At 37.1% G+C, this 23,184-nt stretch overlaps 1 protein-coding gene across 1 annotated transcript in view; it reads right to left on the bottom strand.

The window, feature by feature from the left end:
• Positions 1-22,892, bottom strand: part of LOC126808709 (uncharacterized) — a 28,583-nt gene extending 5,691 nt beyond the window's left edge. The window contains exons 1-15 of the mRNA XM_056098271.1: positions 22,838-22,892; positions 18,447-18,571; positions 17,695-17,878; positions 16,107-16,237; positions 14,725-14,953; positions 13,931-14,073; positions 13,174-13,396; positions 11,831-11,964; positions 10,929-11,163; positions 8,833-8,958; positions 7,554-7,574; positions 3,833-3,868; positions 2,467-2,766; positions 1,794-2,084; positions 796-1,095 (exon numbers count right to left, since the gene is read on the bottom strand). Of these exons, the coding sequence (XP_055954246.1) occupies positions 796-1,095; positions 1,794-2,084; positions 2,467-2,766; positions 3,833-3,868; positions 7,554-7,574; positions 8,833-8,958; positions 10,929-11,163; positions 11,831-11,964; positions 13,174-13,396; positions 13,931-14,073; positions 14,725-14,953; positions 16,107-16,237; positions 17,695-17,878; positions 18,447-18,571; positions 22,838-22,892 (2,533 nt within the window). The remainder of the gene's footprint in view (positions 1-795; positions 1,096-1,793; positions 2,085-2,466; positions 2,767-3,832; positions 3,869-7,553; positions 7,575-8,832; positions 8,959-10,928; positions 11,164-11,830; positions 11,965-13,173; positions 13,397-13,930; positions 14,074-14,724; positions 14,954-16,106; positions 16,238-17,694; positions 17,879-18,446; positions 18,572-22,837) is intronic.
• Positions 22,893-23,184: the final 292 nt, after the last annotated feature.

Genomic DNA, 23,184 nt, shown 5'->3' with positions numbered 1-23,184 from the left:
GGGACCTCGGTTTTTCGTCCCATCCGAACGATTAGACAGCTGTCCTTGTCAGGCCCTCCGTCCTGCATCACTGACAAGGGAAACCACGCCGGAAAATCTGGATGAACTTTCTCGGCCAGCGTCTTACCCACTTAGCCACGTGATCCCCGTTAGTAATAGAAGTATGTATTAAGAGTGCTTTATTTGTTTATGGTTCTAATCATGGCAATATAAGAGTGCTTTAGATTTTAAGCTTCTAATTATGGAAATATTTAAAGTGTTGATACTAGAATTATGTATTACGGGTGCTGTATACTTTAAAATTCTATTAGTGAAGGTATTTATTTGGTGTGTTTTAAATTTAAAGTTCAAGTAATAATTCCATCAATTAAAATAATGTATTATGTGTATTGCTGGTGTTTTATTTAAAGTTCTGTTAGTGGAAGTATTTATTTGATGTGTTTTAAATTTAAAGTTCAATTAAACATTCCATTAAGTAAAATAAAGATCAGGCACCGAGAAGTAAAAATACAAATTCCAGTTGCCAGTTCTGTAAAATCAAGTATTAACAGGAAGTTTATATCCTCTCATCAATAGAATGTGGTGCCATATGCTCACGAAAACGATCTATTTTGTGTTTCTACAAATCAAGCAACCGTTTTAAGAAGTGGGTGTGCTTATGGTAAACGAGTGGGCTAGGGGTGCACATATGCTGGTCGTTAACCCACGTTCGTACATCCAATGGTCTTGTTATTGTAGATGCACATTAATACCACGTTTCACCCCTCTCCCTAAAAAATAACAAAATCAACCAACCCGATGTAAGCTTATAAGCTACTGCTGTCAGACCACAAAATTTCAGTACTGGTATAATTTTGTCAACCATACTTTCGCAATTTTCCGATAACAAATTTATCAGTTTGTATGCACCACTGGCTTTGTTAACATCAGCTGTGCTGTCAATTTCTGCTTTAGAAGTTCTATCTAAGATTTGTTCTTTGGATAATTTCTGTGTTAAAGCGCCCAACTTATCTCTCAGTTTCTCGATTAAATAAGTCTTGTTCCTCATCCATATTTTATAGTGTTCATATCTCATTGCTTTATTCTGCTCTGGACCTGTTAACAATATAGAAATGCTGTATGTTTTAACTAATCACAGTGATTTTAGCAAGACTTCAGAAAGAAAAGACTAATGATCAAGAAGCAATACACAATAACACATACTTATGCAAAAACAGCCACTTATTTATTTGGGCGACGTTTGGAGGAGTATTCTCTCAAAGTTATCAAGCTAATACAGTAATATATCAAGCCAATACAGTAATATAAAATATTGAGAGGTAAATATATACAGAAAAATTTAAAACAATAAAACTGAAACAATACATGAAATCAACAGGGTCAATGGACATGGACTCAAGAGGGTGATAATCTACTAAGGAACTATTCAACTTTTATATATGGCGAATAATTAGTACATTTCGTATACTTGAGGATAAGGTGGCAGTTATTTCTAAGTGGTGTTAACTAACAAACGTTCGACGAGGTATTCGATCCTTATAGTTGGGTAATAGATCCAACGGGGTAATCTTAGACAAATAGGCTGGGGAATGAAAAGTAAAATCGATCAACTCGACTTCCTCCCTCGCCGCGTTGATTGTCCCTTGACCCTGTGTTCGGTGCCTGCCTCAACGAGAACGACATACATATTATATATCTCAGTAGCCTCTCAGTGACTGCCACAAATATTACTGTAGCCATTTAATCATCATAACGTGTACAGGCTCAGGTATATCGGAAATTCAATAACTTACCTGCCACCGCTGTTATTTTCGGTAGATCAAAGGTTTCCAGAACAGCATTGATTTCAGCCAGAACATCAGTTCCGCGTTCAGTTAAAATATCTAATAGTTTAATTGCTTGAGTTCTTTTACCAATCTTTAGATGTATAGCCAATTCTTTATTATCCACATCGTTTATGATTAACCTTTTTCTTAATTCACCAATAATGGCCGGGGTCGTTAGGAAGTCATTTACCAAACGGATGTGGTTATGGGTCCATATTTCATAATCGTCATCTTTCATTCTTTGACTTCTTTTCAATTCTAAAAAACAAATCAACATAATACTGAAGGATGCAACTACACTGACCTCTAGTCTATATGGAAATACTGTTTTTCTCCTTCATAGGATCCTGTCGTTTTTCATAGCCGAGGTCGAAGTCGAATGAATAATTTCCCGAACGTGTCACTAAATGACGTGACCCGTCGATTCAGGCGAGTGAAAAAAAAACTGATTTTCTTGGAAATCTCGTGTGTCTGTCGAAATAACATTGCCCACATTCAGTGAATGGAAACATACATTAGGCATACTTTGTAAAGCAGGTGGTGGGATGTAATATGGTTGTATTTAACCAGGAACAGAGTTAAAATGCTTAACCTCGTAGACATGCTCAAAGAAACGTATATTTAAAATATATATACTTACCTAATTCAAGTATTTTCTTAGCGTCAGCAAAATTACACGATTCAAAAGCTTCCATAATTTTCTGAAATGAATCATCACCATATTCTGATAAATAATCAACCAGCATGTTGGCACCACTTGGTAGGTTTGTCTTAGCTACACCAAGAATCATTCCTTTCATGGCTCCATCTAAAACATTCTTTTCTCCAAGCTTATTTGTTACATCCGTAAGTTTATCTCTGAGTCCGGTAATTAAAAAAGCCTTATTTCTCATCCATGCTCGATATTCCTCATACTCTAGCGGTTTAATGGTACGAGTATCTTTAAAAAAAAAAGGCGAGATTGTTAACAACTTGCTACAACGAATAGATGCGCAACTGGGGTGATACTATAGAACTGCATGTTTACTTTAATGGTTGTTTGTTTACGAACCGCTTACATTTTTTTAGAATACGTTTTGCAAGTACTACCGATTTATGTACGGGGCCTGGAGCTGGACAATCGGGATAACTCCCTACTTCCATTATGTAGACGTTGTTTTCAAGTGAAAAATGATACAATTTCCACGTACCGTGGGCGAGTAGAAATATTGCAAATAGAATAATTCCAATGATTGTGTAATAGTATTTGACAACATATTAAGCAACATATATAAAAATAATTATGTTTTGACTTTCTTAGAAAACCTGGAATTGTCGCTTTAAATGGGGAGTCCCAGATTTTGCAGGGCATCGTAAATAAGATTATGGTTAAATTCTTTGAACGCCACCTGTATTCTTCACTGCACTCTTTTGATTGCCGCGGGGGACTTGATAATCGCAACAAAAGCAATTATACAGACGTGGTTTGTAAGACGTGAATTTGAAGACTAATGACTAATCCCAGATTGTATTTCTTCGAAAATATATGCTAGAATAAATGTTGACAAAAGTCTTTCAACTTGAAATGACCCGTTTTATTTACCAAAGTTATGTGTCCTTTTAGTGAGTTTAGAGTTACCTGAATATGCTTAACATTATTGTTGCGCGCCGTATCATAAGGTCTGTCATTGTATCAATTGGCGGGGTTTCGATTTCCCGGTTGTACGTTACAAGGAGTAGAGTCGTCTGTTCAACCTCGTGGGTTTTCTCCGGGTCCTCCGGTTTCCTCCCACTGCTAAAGACCCATACGCGCAAGCGAATTATTGAAATAAAATTGAACCATGTGTTAGTCCAGAAATGACCTAGTTCGTGTCGAGTGAACGTTAAACCCCATTTCTCCCTCTCCCTCTCTTTCTTAAAATTATTTTAATTTATTTTCTTGTTAAAATTAATATGTCGATTGCACGTGATTCTATAGTTTTTCTATCTTTTAATATTCTGTACCAAATTAAATGGGAACCGCTCACCTGATATCGTTATCATGGGTTTGCTTTCGTCGTTTCCTGAAACAGAATCAAATGGTCACAATAATGAAAATTATTTACAATCCGAACCACGTTCTCGTTTCATCTTAAAATACCGTCCATGTGTTTCAAACAATTCTAGCGTTCCGAAAACAGCACCATGAGGCAACTAATGATTAAACTACCAAGGTTCCATAACTCCCAATGCCGGGAGAGAGAATATTGCATAGTGGGAAATCATATGTCCATTTTGCACCTATCCCAAACTAAAAAATTGCATCTATATATCATCCTCTGGGAATCGATACCGAGGATTACGGTAAGACTCGTGTTAAATTTTATAGAATAAAATAAATGAAATGTTATCGATAATGGCACCTCACATATCTAGCGGTCACCAAACGCTACTCATCGGCGCACTTCGAAAAAAAAGCCTAAGGCCCGCTTTCCATGTACGTTTTTGCGCCAGAGGAAAAACACAGTGTTTCCGCGAATGAATTGTTGTATTTCCATGTGTACAGACAAATCACTGAAAAGTTTAGGGAAATCCCATCTAAATGACGTCATAAGTGAGGATTTCTCTGTGCAGTATGGAGCCAGAAATGGTGGGTGGGTGTGTGGGTGGGTGCGTGTGTGTGTAATAATTTCTATTTTAAATGTTCATATTTGCATAAATGATTGGGTGTTGTTGTTTTACTGTGATACTGTGATATTGTTTATATACTCTTCAAAAAAGTAGGGGATATTCAGAAACAATACAAAACTGCAGAAATGATATAATATAAATTGTTGTTGTTTATTACAATTTGACGTTTACAAATTGGCGTGATATTATGGACGACAGGCTAAATATCAAATATTTAAAGGTTAGAAACAATTTTAAAAGTAAACAACAATACTTGGTTAATGCTGGCCAACCAGAAAACATCTAATGTATACTCGTCAAAAAAAGTAGGGGATATTCGGAAACTATACAAAACTGAGGAAATACACTGCTGTTTTTATTAGAGGTAACCAGTGTATGTTAATAACAGGCGAATTGCCTACACATGAACATAAACAGTTCATATGGGCGGCTTATATGACGGCCCCATTTCACTCGCAAAGAGATACACTGTCAAAAGTGAAAATGGACGTTTTTGATTTTTGTCTTAATAATGAGTAATAGCTCCACTAATCCTCAGACATTGAGCAATTCGTCGTGGCATGCTCCTAATCAACCGTCCAATCACGATTTGAGGCAATCTGACCCACTCCTCTTGCAGTGCCACGGCCAATTCTTGCAGTATTGTCGATTGACGTTGACGTCGACGAACACGTCTCCCGATCATTTCCCAGACATGCTCTATAGGGGAAAGGTCAGGACTCATGGCTGGCCAAGGCATATGGACAATATGGTGGCGCTGGAGGTAGTCATTCACGACACGAGCGCGGTGTGCACGGGCATTATATCTTGAAAGATGAAACGTCGACCTGCACGTTGAGCAAAGGGTAGAACTATCGGTGCCAGGATGTGGTCACGGTAGTGAACCCTCCTTGAACAATATGCAAGTCCGTTCTGACAGTCATGGTGATTCCTCCCCACACCATAACAGACCCACGCCTTAATCTGTCATGCTGTCTGACGTTAACGTTAGCATGACGCCATAGGCGTACGGGCTTGATGACAGTTAGGGGTGCAGGAACCCGAAATGCCCGAAAAAATTTCGGGTTTACAGACAGCGGCGCAGTCTTCCTCGAGAAGAGAAGAATCGGAACTTACCTTGTGTAGACTCCCCCCCCCCCCCAGAAAATTTTGGAATATTTGACGGCTGCAAACACGTTTTCCCGCTATTTCAGCCCGTGAACAAAGCAACTTCAAAGTGGTCTAATATAGGCTAATTAAGATGGCTGGCTCGAATTCCAATCAAAAGATCAATAGTTTACAGTCCACGGAGACGGGACCGTTGTGAGAAAATGTTGAAAATTTAACTGCCGCACACGCGTTTTCCGGCTATTCCAGCCTGTGAATACAGCAACTTCAATTTGGTCCAATATAGCCTGCCTGGCTGACCCGAATTCCAAACAACCTATCAATCGTCGCGGGGTATGGGGGTCTTACCCTCTCGGAGAAATTTTTGAAAATTTAACCACCGCAAATGCGTTTTCTGCTATTCTAGCCCGTGTAAGCAATTCCAAAAGTATCCAATGGTTTTGTAACCCAAATCCCATTCTGAATTCCAACCATCCAATCAGACTGTTGCAGTTACATTCACAGATCATAATCGATGCCCGAAACATGTCGCACAAAGTAGAGTGGCTCCAGACAAAATGTTTTAATCCATAGTCAACTCAGTACAAATTCGTGGTATTCAATTAAAATAAAAATAAAATTAGTGTTTTATTAGGGCTCGATGACAGGGAAGCAAAACTAGAAATGCCCGAAAAAATTTCAGGTTTACAGACAGCGGCGCTGGTTTTCTTCGAGAGGCGAAGAAGCGGAGCTGACCTTATATAGACCCCCCAAGAAAAGCGTTTTACTGCTATTCCAGCCCGTAAAATTAGTGTTTTATTAGATTTCGGGCACTTTATTTTGCCAAGTAGAGAAATAATTTTTTTTTTCACTTTACCCGTCTGCCCGAAATGTCAGCTTGCCCCCCTGGCTCGTACGCCTATGCATGACGCTCATTTACACGCCTCCAAACGCGAGCACGCCTATCGGTGAAATCCAGAGTAAATCTGGACTCATCTGAGAACACCACACGCGCAAATCGACGATTACTCCAATTTCTACGCTGCCTACACCATTGACTCCTATTTGGCATGTGCTGGCGAGTTAATGGAGGCACAAAACGCGGTCGTCGTGCGTGCAAATTGGCTGCATGTAGCCGATTTCTAATCGTTTGTGGTGTAACTCGAATTCCTGTAACTTGGTACAAGTTTACAGAAAGCTGATTGGTCGTTTGTCCTCGATTTCGCAGGACCTGTGTACGAATGTATCGATCCTGGGCTTGTGTAGTGGCTCTGGGATGACCTTTACAAGGTCTATCATCAGCATTGTGTGTTTGTTGGTACAGGTTCCGCAGTCTGCTGATCACAGACTGTGAAACATTAAGCATGTTGGCTACTGCTCGCTGTGTAGAACCCATGTGAAGCATACCAATAGCACGTAGACGTTCATCATGTTGAAGACGTATCATTGCAAATTAAACGTAACACACTAAAGTAAAGATATGCTAAACAGTAAATCTTATGCAAGAGCCGATAGGAAAGCAAACATCCATAGGATAAACCAGCACGCGGCAGTTTTCATCAACCCTTCCTTGAAGTGTCAAATTTGACAATGAACCCCTCCCACGTGTATGGCGCTATTGCGTGTCGCATGTGTAGACCAGTGGTTCTGTTGGGGCGATAAGTTCTTCATATGTGAACATACTCTCAAAGCATGTCAAGTGTCCATGACTATTTATCATATCACAACCTGCATAGGTATTTCCATCTGAAAATCCCCTACTTCTTTTGAAGAGTATATTTATGCATATAAAATTTTGTGATATGATTTAGCTTGTCTCGAAACAATCGACATATGTTTGGCGCAATATAGCTCTGTTGGTGCTCACGTGCCATTAAACCATATTTCATTCACTTATTAAAATTATTTAATTTTCTTTTCTTTTTGAAATTGTATATTTCGATTACACGTGATTTGAATTCAATCGTCTCAAATTATACGGGAATTCCTTACCTGGTGTGCTTTCGTCGTTTCCTGAAACACAATCAAATGGTTACACAATTCATGAAAATTATATTATTCACATGGTATTGGGGTTATGTTCTTGTATTTCAGCTTGTTTACAACCCGAACCACTATTTCGTTTCATCTTAAAGGGGTGGGGGGCGACGATTTTCAACAAGGTTTCTATAAATCTTAAAGGAGCTAAGTCGCTAATATTTGGGACTTAGAAATTGACACAAATGGGTCACACTGCATACAATAATGTAATCGTTTCTGTTTTTACTGTAATTTCTAATCAGTTAGTTTCGGCGAAATATTCCAGTATTCTCAATCGGATTTCAATCTCTAGCGTCTGGTTATTCCAGTCTACGGCGTTAGTATTTATTGGGCATGCTCTCCAGATAAGAATATAGCGTCACCGTTTGACATGACTTGTGGAATATGCCTAGCCTCGTTTTTCGAATCCATTGTTACAAATGGCGCTGAAACGTACTATGGTACACGATTCGTGTACCAATTGTAAAATGTTTATTTTGTCTTAAATATTGGATATCAGAAGGCCATCAATGTTGATTTAAATTGACAAATAATTCGTGTTTTCAATGTCGAAGATTTTGGATGATACTGAGTTAGAGACTTAGCTACTTTAAATATATATGCAAAACTATATCCTCTGGGATTAGGATGAAATTCGTGTTAAATTCTATAGAATGAAATAAATGAAATGTCTCTTCTGAACATTGTCTCTATTTGCAAATAATCAGCTACTCAATTGTCCGAATATTTGGACCAGGAAATGGCCCGGAAGCGCTACTCATCGACCCATTTCGAAATACTTTCCATGTACGTGTTTTCTTCGGCAGAGGAAAACACAGTGTTTCCACGAGCGATTTCTTGTATTTTCGTGTGTACAGAAAAATAGTTGAAAATTTTGGGGAATCTCTTGTAAATGACTTCATAAATGAGAATTTCTCTGTACAGCATGGAGACAGACATTGTTTACGCTCATTCTCCACCTTCTTATAATACCACCATGTCGAGAAACGCTTACATGGAAACGGTCCGATTATATTTGCATTAGACCGACTTTTTCGCCGGTGGAAGGCGTACATGGAAAGCGGGTGTAAAGCCCTGACATTTCAAGTACAATCGTCATGCAACATGGCATTGGTGTTTCATGGACAATTGTGCAGCGATTGAGGGACGTCACAATTTCAAGATGGCGGTGATGACGTCATGCTCGGTTCCTGGTCCATGTAGTACTATCGAACTTGTTTCATATACTCACGTCGTTTCCTTCTTATAATCACTGCTACTAGTACTATTACCAATGCTGCCAGGACAGGTAGCACCAATCCTATTGGCCAATATATAGGAGCAGGTTGTACAATACTATGTACAGTTGTATTCAAAGCTGTAACATTACAAAATATATCAATTTGACAACTTCAATCTCCATAATTTGTTGGAAAGCAACATAAAAGACACATTAAACATAAAATACCATCACTGACACTTGAGTCATTAAAGATACATTAGTCAAGAGTTTAATAAAGAGTTGGTCATTCTTGCTATAACAATTCAAAAAAGGTGATAAAAAAAAAAGAAAATATTGAAGATTTCAGTCAAATTACTTTATTCTGAACGACGTTATCACCGTTGGGAATTTTGACTAGAAATAGGTATTAACTGTCTCCGCACCGTCTCCGAGAATTGACGACTGTTTGATTGACCGACGATAACTCCACCCACATATTCTCGATTATCAAGTAGCTTTCGCAATGGCTACGACACCCTCCATTGTCAGTCCTTCCATCGGCAGTCCCCGGGAGTGACGTCAGTGATTAACGGTAAATTTTTGGCTTGGTCAGCCATTTATTGATTTAATTATTAAATGGACAACTGTTTAAATCCAAGCTGTGTCCAAGCCATCCGGGGATCTACAGAGTTGGTTTTGAGCAGGTTTAATTAATAATTTCTTTAACATCCGAACTCCGAAGCCTACAGAAAGACTTGCAATAGACAGATTAAACTCTTAACTAACGTATCTTTAATCTGAATTTTTCTAAATAACGACGAAAAAATGTGCATGTAACGATTATTAATTTAAGTTTCCTTAATTTAATGGCATCTTGAAGTACGGTTTAATATTCAAAACACATCACAAAGTGTATGGATCTAAGTTAATCTGTGCTATTTATTAACGACGTTTCGCTACACATATAGACCACGTTTTCAACTTAATGATAAATGTACATTTTTTATTTATATTAGAGAACTCTGGTTTATTCATGTCCACGTTGTCGCAAGTACGTGAAGTAAGTGTTCAAATGGACGCCTTGCTGTGGTTAAATTCTCCATACGGGAACTTGCACATTTCATAATGACTTTCTAGCTCAGGGCGGGAGAGGTTATTCGTAAGGGGTATGGACCTAACAGGAAACTGCAATCAAAAATTCTATCATCGTCATCTTTTGTACTCGCAGTTATATTTCTGCATTTACATAGCATACGTGTTATTATAGTAGTGGCACTCAATGCAGAGTATGCTTACCCGTTTCGAAACACCCGAATCTATTGTTCATGTTTACATAGAAATGCGCTCTTTTCTTTCCACAAAATCGACACCAACGAATAATAACAGAGTCTATCACTGTCAAATGGCAATATGTGACGTTTGCTTAATTTGGAGTCATAGTTGCTCAAAGAGGAGTCAATGCGACTGGTTCCCAACCGACTAGCAAGAAACAACATCTAATCGTTCGAATGGTGAAATGAAATGAAATTGGGTTTAACGTCCTACTGTTCTGCTCCTAACCTGGGCTAATGAAGACAGGCATACGCCATACAGTGTGCTATGAGGGAAATTTTGCCCGGGCAGCGGCGCTACGGCCTACTCTTATATCGAATTCCAACTGCCAAGGGATCTTTTACGTGCACGCCAATGTGTACACGGGACCTCGGTTTTTCGTCCCATCCGAACGACTAGACAGCTGTCCTTGTCAGGCTCCCCCCCCCCCCCATCCTGGGAAACCACGCCGTGATCCCCCGTTCGAATTGTACGTTTAACCAAGATCAAGTATACAGGTTGACGTGTACCCAAAGAACCGTTGACTATTTTTCGCACTACGCAGCATGGTGTATATCCATCTTTATTGAATGCAGAAAAGTAGGTCGTTTAACACCATTTTACTTTACTTGAAATGTAAATCCTACTACATGTATGTCGTAATATCATAGTTTGCAAGGGATTCAATTGGACAATCAGGGGCTTTAACTGAATTAATTAGAAAATTTTAATCACGTCAAAATTGCTTTTTTGAAGATAGCAATTTAAAGGTTTTTGAATTTTTTTTCATAATTTTGAAATATTTATTGACTTACGGGTTATTACATGGAGACTTATACCAGAAGAATTTGCTTGTCCATCAGAAAATGTAACTTGACAGGTGTAGTGATATTCTGCATCTTTCATTGTTACATTCCGCCATATTAGAATTACGTCCCCTTCCACACCATTTGTCACGGGCTCTTCGCTTATATTAAATTGTAGTTGCCTCTTATCATCTTCTAGTGTTAGTTTAAAATATGTTGATTTTTTCCAGAATCCAACGCCGTACTAAGAAATACATTTATTACAATGATTTGTTTTAAATATTAACTAATTAGTACACATGTATAGCACTATTGCTGTCACATGAAGGATTAAAATAAACTGTATTAACAATTTTGTATGTTATTCTGACATGAAGGATTAAAAAAACATGTAAGGACAAAGATGAAGTGCATTAAGTGTGGTTTTACGGTCGAGAGCGAGACATTAAGTAATATATTGAAACAACACGAGGAACGTCATTTTTAGCATCAAGCTAGGTTTTTTAGCGTTAGTCAAGTAAGATTCTGATGTTTAATTTTCAGTCAAGCCAATATCACTCGACCGATTATGTCGCTTCTTGAAACAGCTGAGTTATTTTTGGGCGATCTGAGATGCAGTCAAAATTACGACGACGAATCGTGCGCGTAAAAGCTATCGCTAATCAAGTCAAGATCACATGATATTTTAGTTTGAGCTGATTGGTCAAACAAATAAATTGCTCAAGGATTGAGGTACGGTTTTAGAGCGACGTGCAATTCTTTCTCGTTGAATATCACAATTGCTTGATATTTGCAACTAGTCTCCGATATTTTGTTTGAAGGTTCTTTTTCTGATTCCTAATCGGTCTTCAGAACATACATTACTTCCTCGTGTTGATTTACGAAACGGTATAGGGTTTTTGTGGGCCTACCTTGCGATCTGACAAATGGGTACGTGTAAATATAACGGCTTCTGCTGGGAAATCATAGTGATAATGCCATACAAATATGACATCTTTTGTAAGATAATCGCTAACTGTGGTAGTGTTACTATAGACAGTTGCTCCTTAAATAAACAAAACAAAAATTCAGATTATCATAGGATATTTCTCGTTTATTTTGATATAAAAAAAGAACTAAGTCAGAGTCATAAAAATCAACTTTTCCCCTTTGCGACACATTAAAAATTTAGATTTAGATAAACGACTGGTCAACCTCGCTGTAATAGTTTAAAAACAGATAACAAAAAATTAATATATTATTGAAAATTTCAGTCAAATTACTTTATCCTGAGAGAAGATATTTCTGTGTGTAGTTTGACAAAAATAGCGTAGTCTCGGTCAAATGGTATAGGTGGTCTAATCCACTTAATATCCAAGTCGTCCGTGGTATAGAGTGTTGTCACGTGAATAGATGTCTAAATAAAAATGTATATAAACCTGTAATAAGCAGATTTAGCTCTTACATAATGCATCTTTAACGAGAATCGTTTGCGAATCAGATTAGTGTTTAGGATCACGATAGCCTTAAACTGAACATCAGGGGCCTGTTTCACGAAATTTTAACTAAGATAAAATCCAAATTTTAGTAATTTGATTGGATATTATTAAATTGATTTTAGTCCTTAGCCAATCAAAATTGAAGTATCTACTAAAATTTGGATTTTATCTTTAGTTAAAATTTCGTGAAACAGGCCCCAGGCTACCAAAACGTTTCATTATCTGCGGAACTTTTAACAAATATCTTTTATTAACGGAATTAAAAGAATAAAATACGGGAAATGGCTCTTACATTCCCATTAACTATAGTGCCTGGGATCACACGTGAACGTTATCTGCGAATTTGACAACAAAAACGACGAGAAATATGATCTATGTTAAGATTGTGGGCGTATAAATGTTTGGGTCAAACGCTACTCATCTTATTGTGTTTTTTGCGAGCGAGTGGGGCGCGGTGACTCACCTACAGGTCCTGTGTTCATCGGGATTTTCCGGTTGACAATAGACAATGTATAGTTTTTCGGATAGGATAAAAACCGAGGTTCCATGTACACATTGGCGTGCACGTAAAAGAACCCTCGACAGTTCCAATTCGGGATAAGAGCAGGTCATAGCGCCGATGTCCTGACACAATTTCCCTCAGCACAATGTGAAACTTGGCATGCTTGTTCCTTGGAAATCGTGCATAATAAGTCACAATTCCAAGATGGCTGCGATGACGTCGTAGTCAGTTCCTGGTACATATTACGGTGGTACTTGTTTTCAAGAAAATTTACCTTTCAAGTTCAGTTGAATCTCCGATTCATTAGAATTCACAATTCCGTAGTATACTTGACATGTGTAAATACAGTGGAAATCGTCGTTTGTGGGAAATATCACTTTCAGTCTTAGCAATTCACCATCATTGTTATTATGAATGATATAAGACTTGATTAATTCAACATTAGGTTGATCCAGTGTAAATTTATCTTCCGTTGTCCACTTAACAATCTGTGTTTTCTGAAAGAGTTAGAAAAGCATGTAAACCAGTCCTACATTTCACATTTCTAGGCGTCTTTCACCATAACTAAACCATGAATGTATAGCGAGAACAACGATTATCCATTCAGACGAAGTTGATTATAGTAATTTGGCAGAGTTGTGTTACATATCGTTGCGAAGCGAACTATTAATTACAGGACAATGGGTTGTTGTATAATCTTGAACTTTATAATGTAATCTTCGATATTATATGTTTATTACCCCAGTATGTGAATGACTACCTGGATAGGATTTAACGACCTAGTTTTCTGCACAAACGGGGATAACGAAGACGGACAAACGCTGTTCGTCCAATTCCAACGACCAGACGTTGTACCTTACCAGGCCCTCGTCCTGCTCCACTAACAGGGGAGAAAGCAGGCTTAAAAATCCCGGGGAATTTTCTCACCCTACACCGAAATCGAACGTCTGATCCCCTGGTTGACCACCGTGGCTCCTTAGCTCCTTGCAACATTAAGACTGCCAGAATGTTTTATCATATAATATATTTACCGGTTCAAGTGAGTTCATTTTCTTCTTATAGATGATTATTCTGTTCGCTAGTTTAAGGCACTGATATTTCCAAACCAATTCCACATCTTTATGAATAGTTGATGTAGATGTAGTTGACGAATGTAACCATTGAAATTTTAAGTCTAAAGAAACAACATTGTAAGTAAATCAAATGACTGTACGTGTATCTATAATGTTACAAATAAAGAACAGTTTCTTAGAACAAACTAGAGTACATTCATGGAAATATACCACGACAAGGTGTGTTTGACGCCAGACTGGAACTGACGTACCTAAACAGACATCAGAGCCAGTTACCTGGCAAGAAACCAGAACACCGTTCTTCAATAACTGCATTGCGGATAAGATATACTCTCTGGATGCCCACCAAGTAACATTTACTAGACGGATTTCCTGTAAAAAGTTTACGTAATTAAGTACAGTTTTAGCTTAAAACATAGGATATTATTATGTCAATATGAAATCAATAGTAACCAGCGACATTAACGTGGGTTTGGATTGATTGATATGGGTAGGTTTTGGATCCAATTACATTCTATTACATGTACTTGTGATTGTGGGTCATCTTTAACCTGTCTTCAGCCTTCATTCTGGCATATTGTGGTTTTAAAGTGAAATAAGTTCAAGGATAACGTGGCACCAGAAGTGACATAAGTTCAAGGGTAACGTGGCACTGGTGAAACCTGTCATTACTGTTTCGCAGTTCTAGTTAACACAGAATTTGCATCTTTTCAAATTTTACTAAATATCAAAATATGGGTATCAAAACAAACCTTCCTCAAAGGTAACATTTCTTTCAGACTTAGAACATGTTTCACTGAATTCAATCACAATGTCGTACAATCTTTTAAAATCATCAGGAACAATTTTTCGTAGTGTTAGCATCACAATCCTCCTACTATTCGTCTCCTCTAGATTAAATTTCATCCTGTCATTATTTATTCTATTTATTTCAACCCCATTTTTCCATCGTACTAAAACTTCAGACTTTGTTCTAAATGGCTGAAGTATTAAAACATTATAAATCACAAATGCAATGATATAATAAGTACTTTCATACTACGCTAGAGCATGTTTATATCATGTTAATTCTGGTAAGTACTTCTATGTTACGCCAGCGGATGTCTATATTATGCTAATGATTAAGAATGTAATAAAAGCATAAGCGTACAATCCAGGGGTAGGGGGTCGAAGGCGGGAGGTTATGCACAGCAATCTGACGTTTAGGGCAGACGGGTAAAGCGAAAATTAATATATCATCTAGTTGGCAAAACAAAGCGCCCGAAATCTAAGAAAACACCAATTTTACTTTTCTTTTAATTGGATTCGGCGAATTTGTATTGAATTGACTTTGGATTAAAACATTTTATATGGAGCCACTCAGCTTTGTGCTACATTAGTGTTTTGTTGGATGATTGGAATTCAGGTCGGCATAGAGTGGGTTTTCGTTTGCAAAACTTTTGAAGTTGCCTTACTTAGCTTTAGCAAAAACAAAAACCAACGCTTTTGCAGGGTTAAATTTTCTCGGGAGGGGAGGGCGTTGTCCCATACCTCATGACGGCCAGCAAAGCGGCTCGCTCCGTGGAGAAAAGGATTGATTTGTTGATTAGAATTCAAGTCAGTCAGCTAAGTTAGACTGTATTGGACCAGAATGAAGTTACTGTATTAACAGGCTAGAATAGTAGGAAAACGTGTTTGCCAAAGTTAGATTTTCAAAAGTCAAGCCTATATTTGACCACTTTGCTGCATTCACGGGCTGAAATAGCAAGTAAACGCGTTTATACGGTCGTCAAATATTCTCGGGGAGGATCCTAGACGGTAAGCTCCGCCCCTTCGGAGCTGCCGTCTGTAAATGGACATTTTTCCGGCCATTTCAGGTTTGCCCCCTTAACATTCATCGGACCCGTACGCCTATGAATAAAATATAGCTCCACATTACTAGAGGGAATGCTTATATACAATTGACGAGCAAGATCACAGGAAGCGTGTTTATTTTATGCTACCACGCAAGGCTGTCCACAACAATTGACTGTGGAGGTTATAACGTTATTGCTCCGAATGTTTTTGGTAGGGCTGTAACAAAGCAAACTTCAAAAAATTATTTCATATAGTCTCCAAACGTTTATCATTACATCGTAGTGCTATGTATACTTACAAATAATTTGTCCGGGGTAATCATGTCTATTGAAACATTATGTTCGGCATCACTAACATATTCCCATTTAATCGTCACATCCTGTTCTAAATCAACTTGCATAAGCTTTATATCACTCATCCATTTAAAAGCTGTAAATTAATATGTAACAGACATTGCCTGAGTAGAGAAAATGAAATGAAATGGGGTTTAACGTCCTACTGTTTTGCTCCGAACTGGGCTAATGAAGACGGGCATACGCCATACAGTGTGCTATGAGGGAAATTTTGCCCGGACAGCGGCACTACGGCCTACTCTTATATCGAATTCCAACTGTCAAGGGATCTTTAACGTGCACGCCAATGTGTACACGGGACCTCGGTTTTTCGTCCCATCCGAACGACTAGACAGCTGTCCTTGTCAGCCCCTCCGTCCTGCATCACTGACAAGGGAGAACCACGCCGGAAAATCAGGATGAACTTTCTCGGCCAATGCAGGGATCGAACACCCGACCTCCAGGCTAGCGAGCCAGCGCCTTACCCACTTAGCCACCGTGATCCCCCGCCTGAGTAGAGAGAAGCTGATTGTTGTCAAATATAAAACCATCACATTTGAAATTTAAAATTGTTTGTAATTCTAATTGTATATGAGTATTCTGTTTAAATGGCATTTAGTAAATGAACACATTAAAATCAAGAGCTACGTTTCAACAATGATTCTCTTGTTGTTTTCAAGCACAATACTGATACAGACATAAACTGATATATACTATGTACGCTATATAACATTTGAAGCTAGAAAAAAGATCTACAATAAGCAGATTTAGTTAATTAATGCCAATCATCAGTGGTCTCACTAATCCTTTAAATGCACTTTGCCTTTGATCATGTTTTGATTTGTTGTTATTGCTTGTCTATATATAATTGCCCTACACATTTGTTACTGTACTTGCTTGAAAACATTGAGAGAATACTCTTCGAAACGTCGCCTAAATAAATCAGTAATTGTTCTTCCATAAGTATGTGTTGTAGTTTATTGCTCTATCCAGTTACTAAATGTCTCTTACTTTTAACCAAATAGATTATGGTTATAAAGTGATGTGGGTATTCGCAATACAAGGGTATACAGCTGGTGTTTGCAATACTAGCACCTATGGGCATTAATGTGTATGAATTGACTGCATTGTTATCTTGTAATCGGTTATTTTGTGATTAGTATATCGAATGGCTCCCGATCATCAATAATCAAGCTTATGCAATTCAAAATTGGATATTCATTTGTCAACCCGGTCCCAAACAAAACATGTTACAAATTCGGTTAATTTATTCCCAACTAAAATGTAAAAATGGATCTGCAATACTACCGCCCACACCGCTTTAAATCATAACAGACCTTTTAAACACTATCATTTTGTTAAATTTTAAAAAAAATAGCAGCATATGGACTCGCCAAATGACATGAGAAAATGGTCATAATGTAAAGTGCTCCATTCATCTGTTTTCTACACAATAAACTACAAACGTTTATTATACATATTTGTACTTTTGTATCCTATACAAAAAACTACAAACGATTATTATACAAATCGTATGAATTAAATACTACTTACCATGAACCGTTAAATTGGTGTCACGGTATGCATCTATAAAATCTATTTTACCTCTGTATAAACCAGCGTCTTTTATTGTAACATTTTTGATAGTCAGAACTATTGTTTCAAAGTTCCCGTCTTCTGTCTTATTTATTGTGTGTTTTCCATTTGTTATAATTTTGGTAATGTTTTCTCCTTTGATCTAAGAAACATACAAAATACCGTAAAGAGGCTTTAGAGATTTCATGGTCTTTCTACAGTTTCTGTAGTGCAAATCCCATAATTTATGCTAAAATTTCTAAAACAAAAAATATAGTATTTTATAGTTTTTTATAGTGTTTTCCGTAGTAAATTCTACACTTATGTTTTTGTCTTTAATCAAGTTTTGTGAACAGACTGCACAGTTGTTCCACTATCTTGAGTTTCTTGTTATTACTTACTTCTATGAAGTTGTTATACATTGACATGTACATTGAATTTAAAAAATCAAACTTCAGCCAATGAACAATCTTCTCTTGGATTAACTTTAATCAGTCCGTTAGCTAACGGGTAATGAAATTGACTTTCCAGCAACAGAAATTTAACGGACCGTTAACAAACAACACATTAGCAAGATAAGGATCCGTTAGAGTTTAACGAACGGGTCGTTAAAATAACTTAGTTTTGAGCAACTCACCCCAGGAAAACAATGTACCACTCTAACTAAAGAATTGTAACCTCTATATCTATACGATGACTTGTCAGATATATAATAAAAACCTTTAATATACCTTGAAGAAGGAGACATTTTGAATATCAGTGAGTATTCTCCATCTTAGATCAATGTCACATCCAACGGTCACTTCATATTGATCACTTTCAACAGTGAGCCATTTTAATTCCTTGGAATGGTGTTCTTTAAAAAAAATGATTTATCAATTTTATGGAACATTTATAAACATGTTTAACATTGTCTTCCCGTCGCCTCACTTTATAGCTTAAGGGTACAGTGTGTAAGATTTTAGATAAATGAGTAACCGTTCTTGCTATAACTAACAGTTTAAAAATAAAATATTAAAAATTGAATATATTAAAAATTGCAGTCACGTTATATTATTTTACTCTGAGCGAAGTCATGGATGTTTGAAGTTTTGACAAAGTTGAGCCTAAATAGTCTCGATTGGTGCGGAAACTCTAATCCAGTGATTCTCAACCAGTGTGCCGCGAAATTTTAAACGGCAAACTAAGAAAATGCGAAAAGCCACTTGATTCGAATTGAGTATTCACTGGTGTCTACTGATGAGTTCATAGCTGTGTTTTTCTTTATTTAGTTTGAGTCATTCTGTTTCTATGACTAGGTCTGTGTTTACGGTTGTATGCCGTCTATGACAAGCAAGCATGTAATTTTACAGATCTTACGTTTATTCACATTATTTTGTAAATTTACTTTTAGGTTAGAAATATAATAAAATTATAGCAGTTCTCACTATAATAGTTAAAATCTAATGTAAAGGGAATATGTTGAAAATTTCTGTCAAATTGCTCCACTCTGAACCTAGATATTAGCGATTGAATGTTAGGCATAGCCTCGATCATCATTACTAAAGTCGTGCGATAGAAAACATAGTCTCGATTATCCACTTTTGAATTTTATGAGCGTTGAGCCCCACATCAGACTCAAATCCAGTGAAAATCCGGACCCATAAGGTGGCATCGAGAGTTGATTATGGTCTTTTCATGTTAATAAATGTCTAATTAATAGTTTATATAACATTTCAGGCCTAAAGAAAGACCTGTAATAGGCCGATTTAGCTCTTGCATAATGTATGTTTAACGTATTGGTAGTTATCGTATTCGGTAAATTTATTGTCTCTTAGCATGCAATTTTACAGATTTTACGTTTACTCACATTATTTTCTAAACTTTCAGGTTAGAAATATAAGTAAAATTACAGCAATTAAATTATTTGTTTTTACCATAAAATGTTCGGAATATTTACCAAAATGTTGTATATTTACCGAGTTTATTCTTTTTTCACAATAAACTTTGATGAAATCAAAGTCACATTAAAAGATACATGCTTACATATGTAATATTTCAATAATGAACTGAAAATAGTAGATTTACATTTATTCACATTATTTTGTAAATCTACTTATTGGTAAATTTACGGTCTCTTATTTTATTTTAGTATTCCATAGCAACGAACCATTCCTAATAATTACCTTCTTATAGTATTCATTCTAATTTATTATCCATAATATGGACAATCACATTTTGTGAAATTTGGTATATTGCATATCATGTATATCTAATTTCCATTATTTATGCGATCTATAACGTGTATTGTTATTCATCGTACGTTAATCAGATTGTAAGTATGTTCATAAGCGTATAAAAAAATGTTTTATCTTTCCGGCAATAGGTTGTGTTATCTCGTAATCAAGCTCGTTTGAAGACGGTTAATTAAACCGATTGGCCAGTGTTAGCTGGACTGTCTCTAAAGCAGATTTTCAATGCCTGCAAGTAGAGATTTGAAAGCCTGGAACCGCCGCAAGCACTGACGAGCGGCGGTTTCAAGCTGTGTTACCTTTTGGCTGACAATTTGGTCTCGTCTGCCAAAAAGGGGCCTGTTTCACGAAATTTTAACTAAAATGAAAATCCAAATTTTAGCAATTTGATTGGATAATATTAGATTGATTTTAGTGCTTAGCCAATCAAAAATGGTGTATCTACTAAAATTTGTATTTTATCTCCAGTTAAAATTTTGTGAAACAGGCCCCAGGATTAGTCTTATGTTTTCGGTACGCTAGAACAAGCGGAGTGTTAAATGCCTTATTCATTTGATATATTATTTCTTTTTCAGGTTAAAATAATATGATTACGGTGAAATTGTTGTTTAACTAAAAAAAAAACGGTAAACGGAAATTACAGTCATTGTGTTTTTTAACATTTGTCTGTAATTTACTGCTTTTAGGTAAATTTACATTTGGAAGTTAAAAGACAAACTTACTGTAATCATCCATTTACTATGTTGCGGTTAATTTACAGACCGAAGTTAAAAGACAAACTCATAGTTATTTTCCATTTACTGTTTTCGGGTAAAGTTACACACAAAGTCAAATTACAGAAACTCCGTAATATTACAGCTGAATGTTTATATACAGGAAATTTACTGGCAACTATAGCTGCCAGTAATTTTCATGTAAATTTACACGATTTTTTCTAACAGTACCCGGGCAAAATTTCCTCATAGAACACTTGTGTGGCGTATGCCTGTCTTTATTATCCCAGTCGGAACAGAAAAGTAGGACGTTAAACCCCATTTCATAGTTGATTACGGACTTGTCATGAAATGTCTGAATATTAATTTATATTACATTTGAAGCAAGAAAAAACATGCAATAAGCAAATTTAGCTATAATATCTTCAACCATATAGTTCATAAAGTGATGTGGGTATTTCCTATATAAATTGACTACAACGCCATCTTGTTATCAGCTATTTTGTGATTAGTCTATTGAATAGCTCCAAATTATCAATCAGACTAAGTAAACTTAGGCAATTCAAAATTGGGTACTCTTTTTTGTCAACCCGGTTGCAAACATACATTGTCACAAATTCGCTTTGAAACTTTGTAGATAAATTAACCTATTATTGTAATTGTTTCTTTGCTAATTAAAATTTATCGGATGCGTTTCCATGGATATAAGTTAGAATTAGTTTTTGTTATGCAATGTTTATTCATAAACAATTCAAGTTATCTTTTTCAAATTGTGTATATATCGCAACCTATTTTAGTACTAACTAATTAGAAATTTCCTTCGATTAAACTTTTTTGTGTTTCCATGGATACAAATTTGACTTAGTTGCTGGTATTCAGTTTTTATTCCGGATATCTTCATTAAACTTTGTACACATATCAACCTATTATAGTAATTGTGCCTTTTGCTAAAGGGGGTTGGGGGTGGATGGCACGTGCGGGCTATATCATACCGTCTGTCACTGAGTCAACTAGCGGGGTTTCGATTCCCCGGCTGTACGTGACAAAGAGTAGGATCGCCTGTCCAACCTCCTGGTTTTCTCCGGGTCCTCCGGTTTCCTTCCACTGCTAAAGGCCCCTACGCACAAGAAAATTGTTAAAATAAAATTGAACCATGTGTCCCGAAATGACCTAGTTTGTGTCGAGTGGACGTTAAACCCCATTTCTCTCTCATCCCCCCCCCCCCTGACCTTTTTGCTAATTATAAATTTCTCCATTTTAGAATGTTTTGTGTTTCTGCTGAAAACGTATATTTTTTTTTATTAAAACCTGTCATATTTCATCTTTTGTATATTTGTATACCCCCACACTGATGTCACCCATGTCCGTCCCGTCCGTCCACTGTGGGCTTGTTAAGGGGATAGGCTACAGTGTTTAACAGATCTTTAACAGGCTAAATGGCAGGCAGCTAGTTTGCCAAGGTTTTGGTATAACAATTACAACAAATCTGTAACCACTGAATTACAGTGAGTGGTAAATTATACGATTAAATGGCAGGCAGCTGGGTTTCCAAGGTTTCTTCGTAAAAATTACGCGTCGTAATTTTAACGACAAAACCTTGGCAACTTAGCTACCAGCCAATTAGTCGTAAAAATTAGGGTAATAGAATTACAGTGTCTGTATTGTTGTGCTTAAACACAAAATATTCCAGACTAAAAGTAAAAATTGACCCTCAATACTACTCTCTCTCTCTCTCCCCCCTCTCTCTCTCCCCCCCTCTCTCTCTCTCTCTCTCTCTGGGTGGGGTATTGGCGTGGGACTTTCGATCATAAGGTCTGTCACTGAATCAAGTGGTGTGGTGTCAACGAGCTTGATCGCTTGCCTAACCTCGTGGGTTTTCTCCGTGCTCACCACCTCTTCTCACTGCTAAAGACCCCTACGTGTAACCGAATAATTGAAATAAAATGTACAATATGGTCTAGTTTTTGTTGCGTGGACGTTGACGTTTAGCCCCTCCCCCTCCCCCCCCCCCCTTTACCTACCTTCAATAAAATCAGCAAGCAGTCTGTGTAACCGAATATTTGAAATAAAATGTGCAATATGGTCTAGTTTTCGTTGCGTGGACGTTGACGTTTAGCCCCCTGCACCCTCCCTCTCTCTCTCTCTCTCTCTCTCTCTCTCCCCCCCCCCCTTACCTACCTTCAATAAAATTAGCAAGCAGTATACAGAGCAAGATTGAATGATAAACATCCATGTTACTGAAATATATAAAACGGTATGAAATAATAATAATAATATTTCACTTTTTACATGTCTGCACCAACAGGAATTATGATGACAGGGACATGCTTTGAGAGACATTTTGCTCGGACAGGGACTCCACGCCTACTCTTATTTTGATTTCCAAGTGACAGGTATCGTTAACGTGCAGGACTTTGGGTATCGTTGGAATAATATTGTGGCCTTACCCTTGACTAATTGTTGTTTATAGATTCTTGGTCAAGCAAAGTAACACCTGAAATAATATAAATCTACGTGAATTGTAC

This window comes from Patella vulgata, chromosome 1 (assembly GCF_932274485.2).
Source record: "Patella vulgata chromosome 1, xgPatVulg1.2, whole genome shotgun sequence".
Lineage (NCBI taxonomy): Eukaryota > Metazoa > Mollusca > Gastropoda > Patellidae > Patella > Patella vulgata.
Note: the sequence above shows the minus strand (reverse complement) of the source record. Positions and strands in the feature narration are given on the sequence as shown.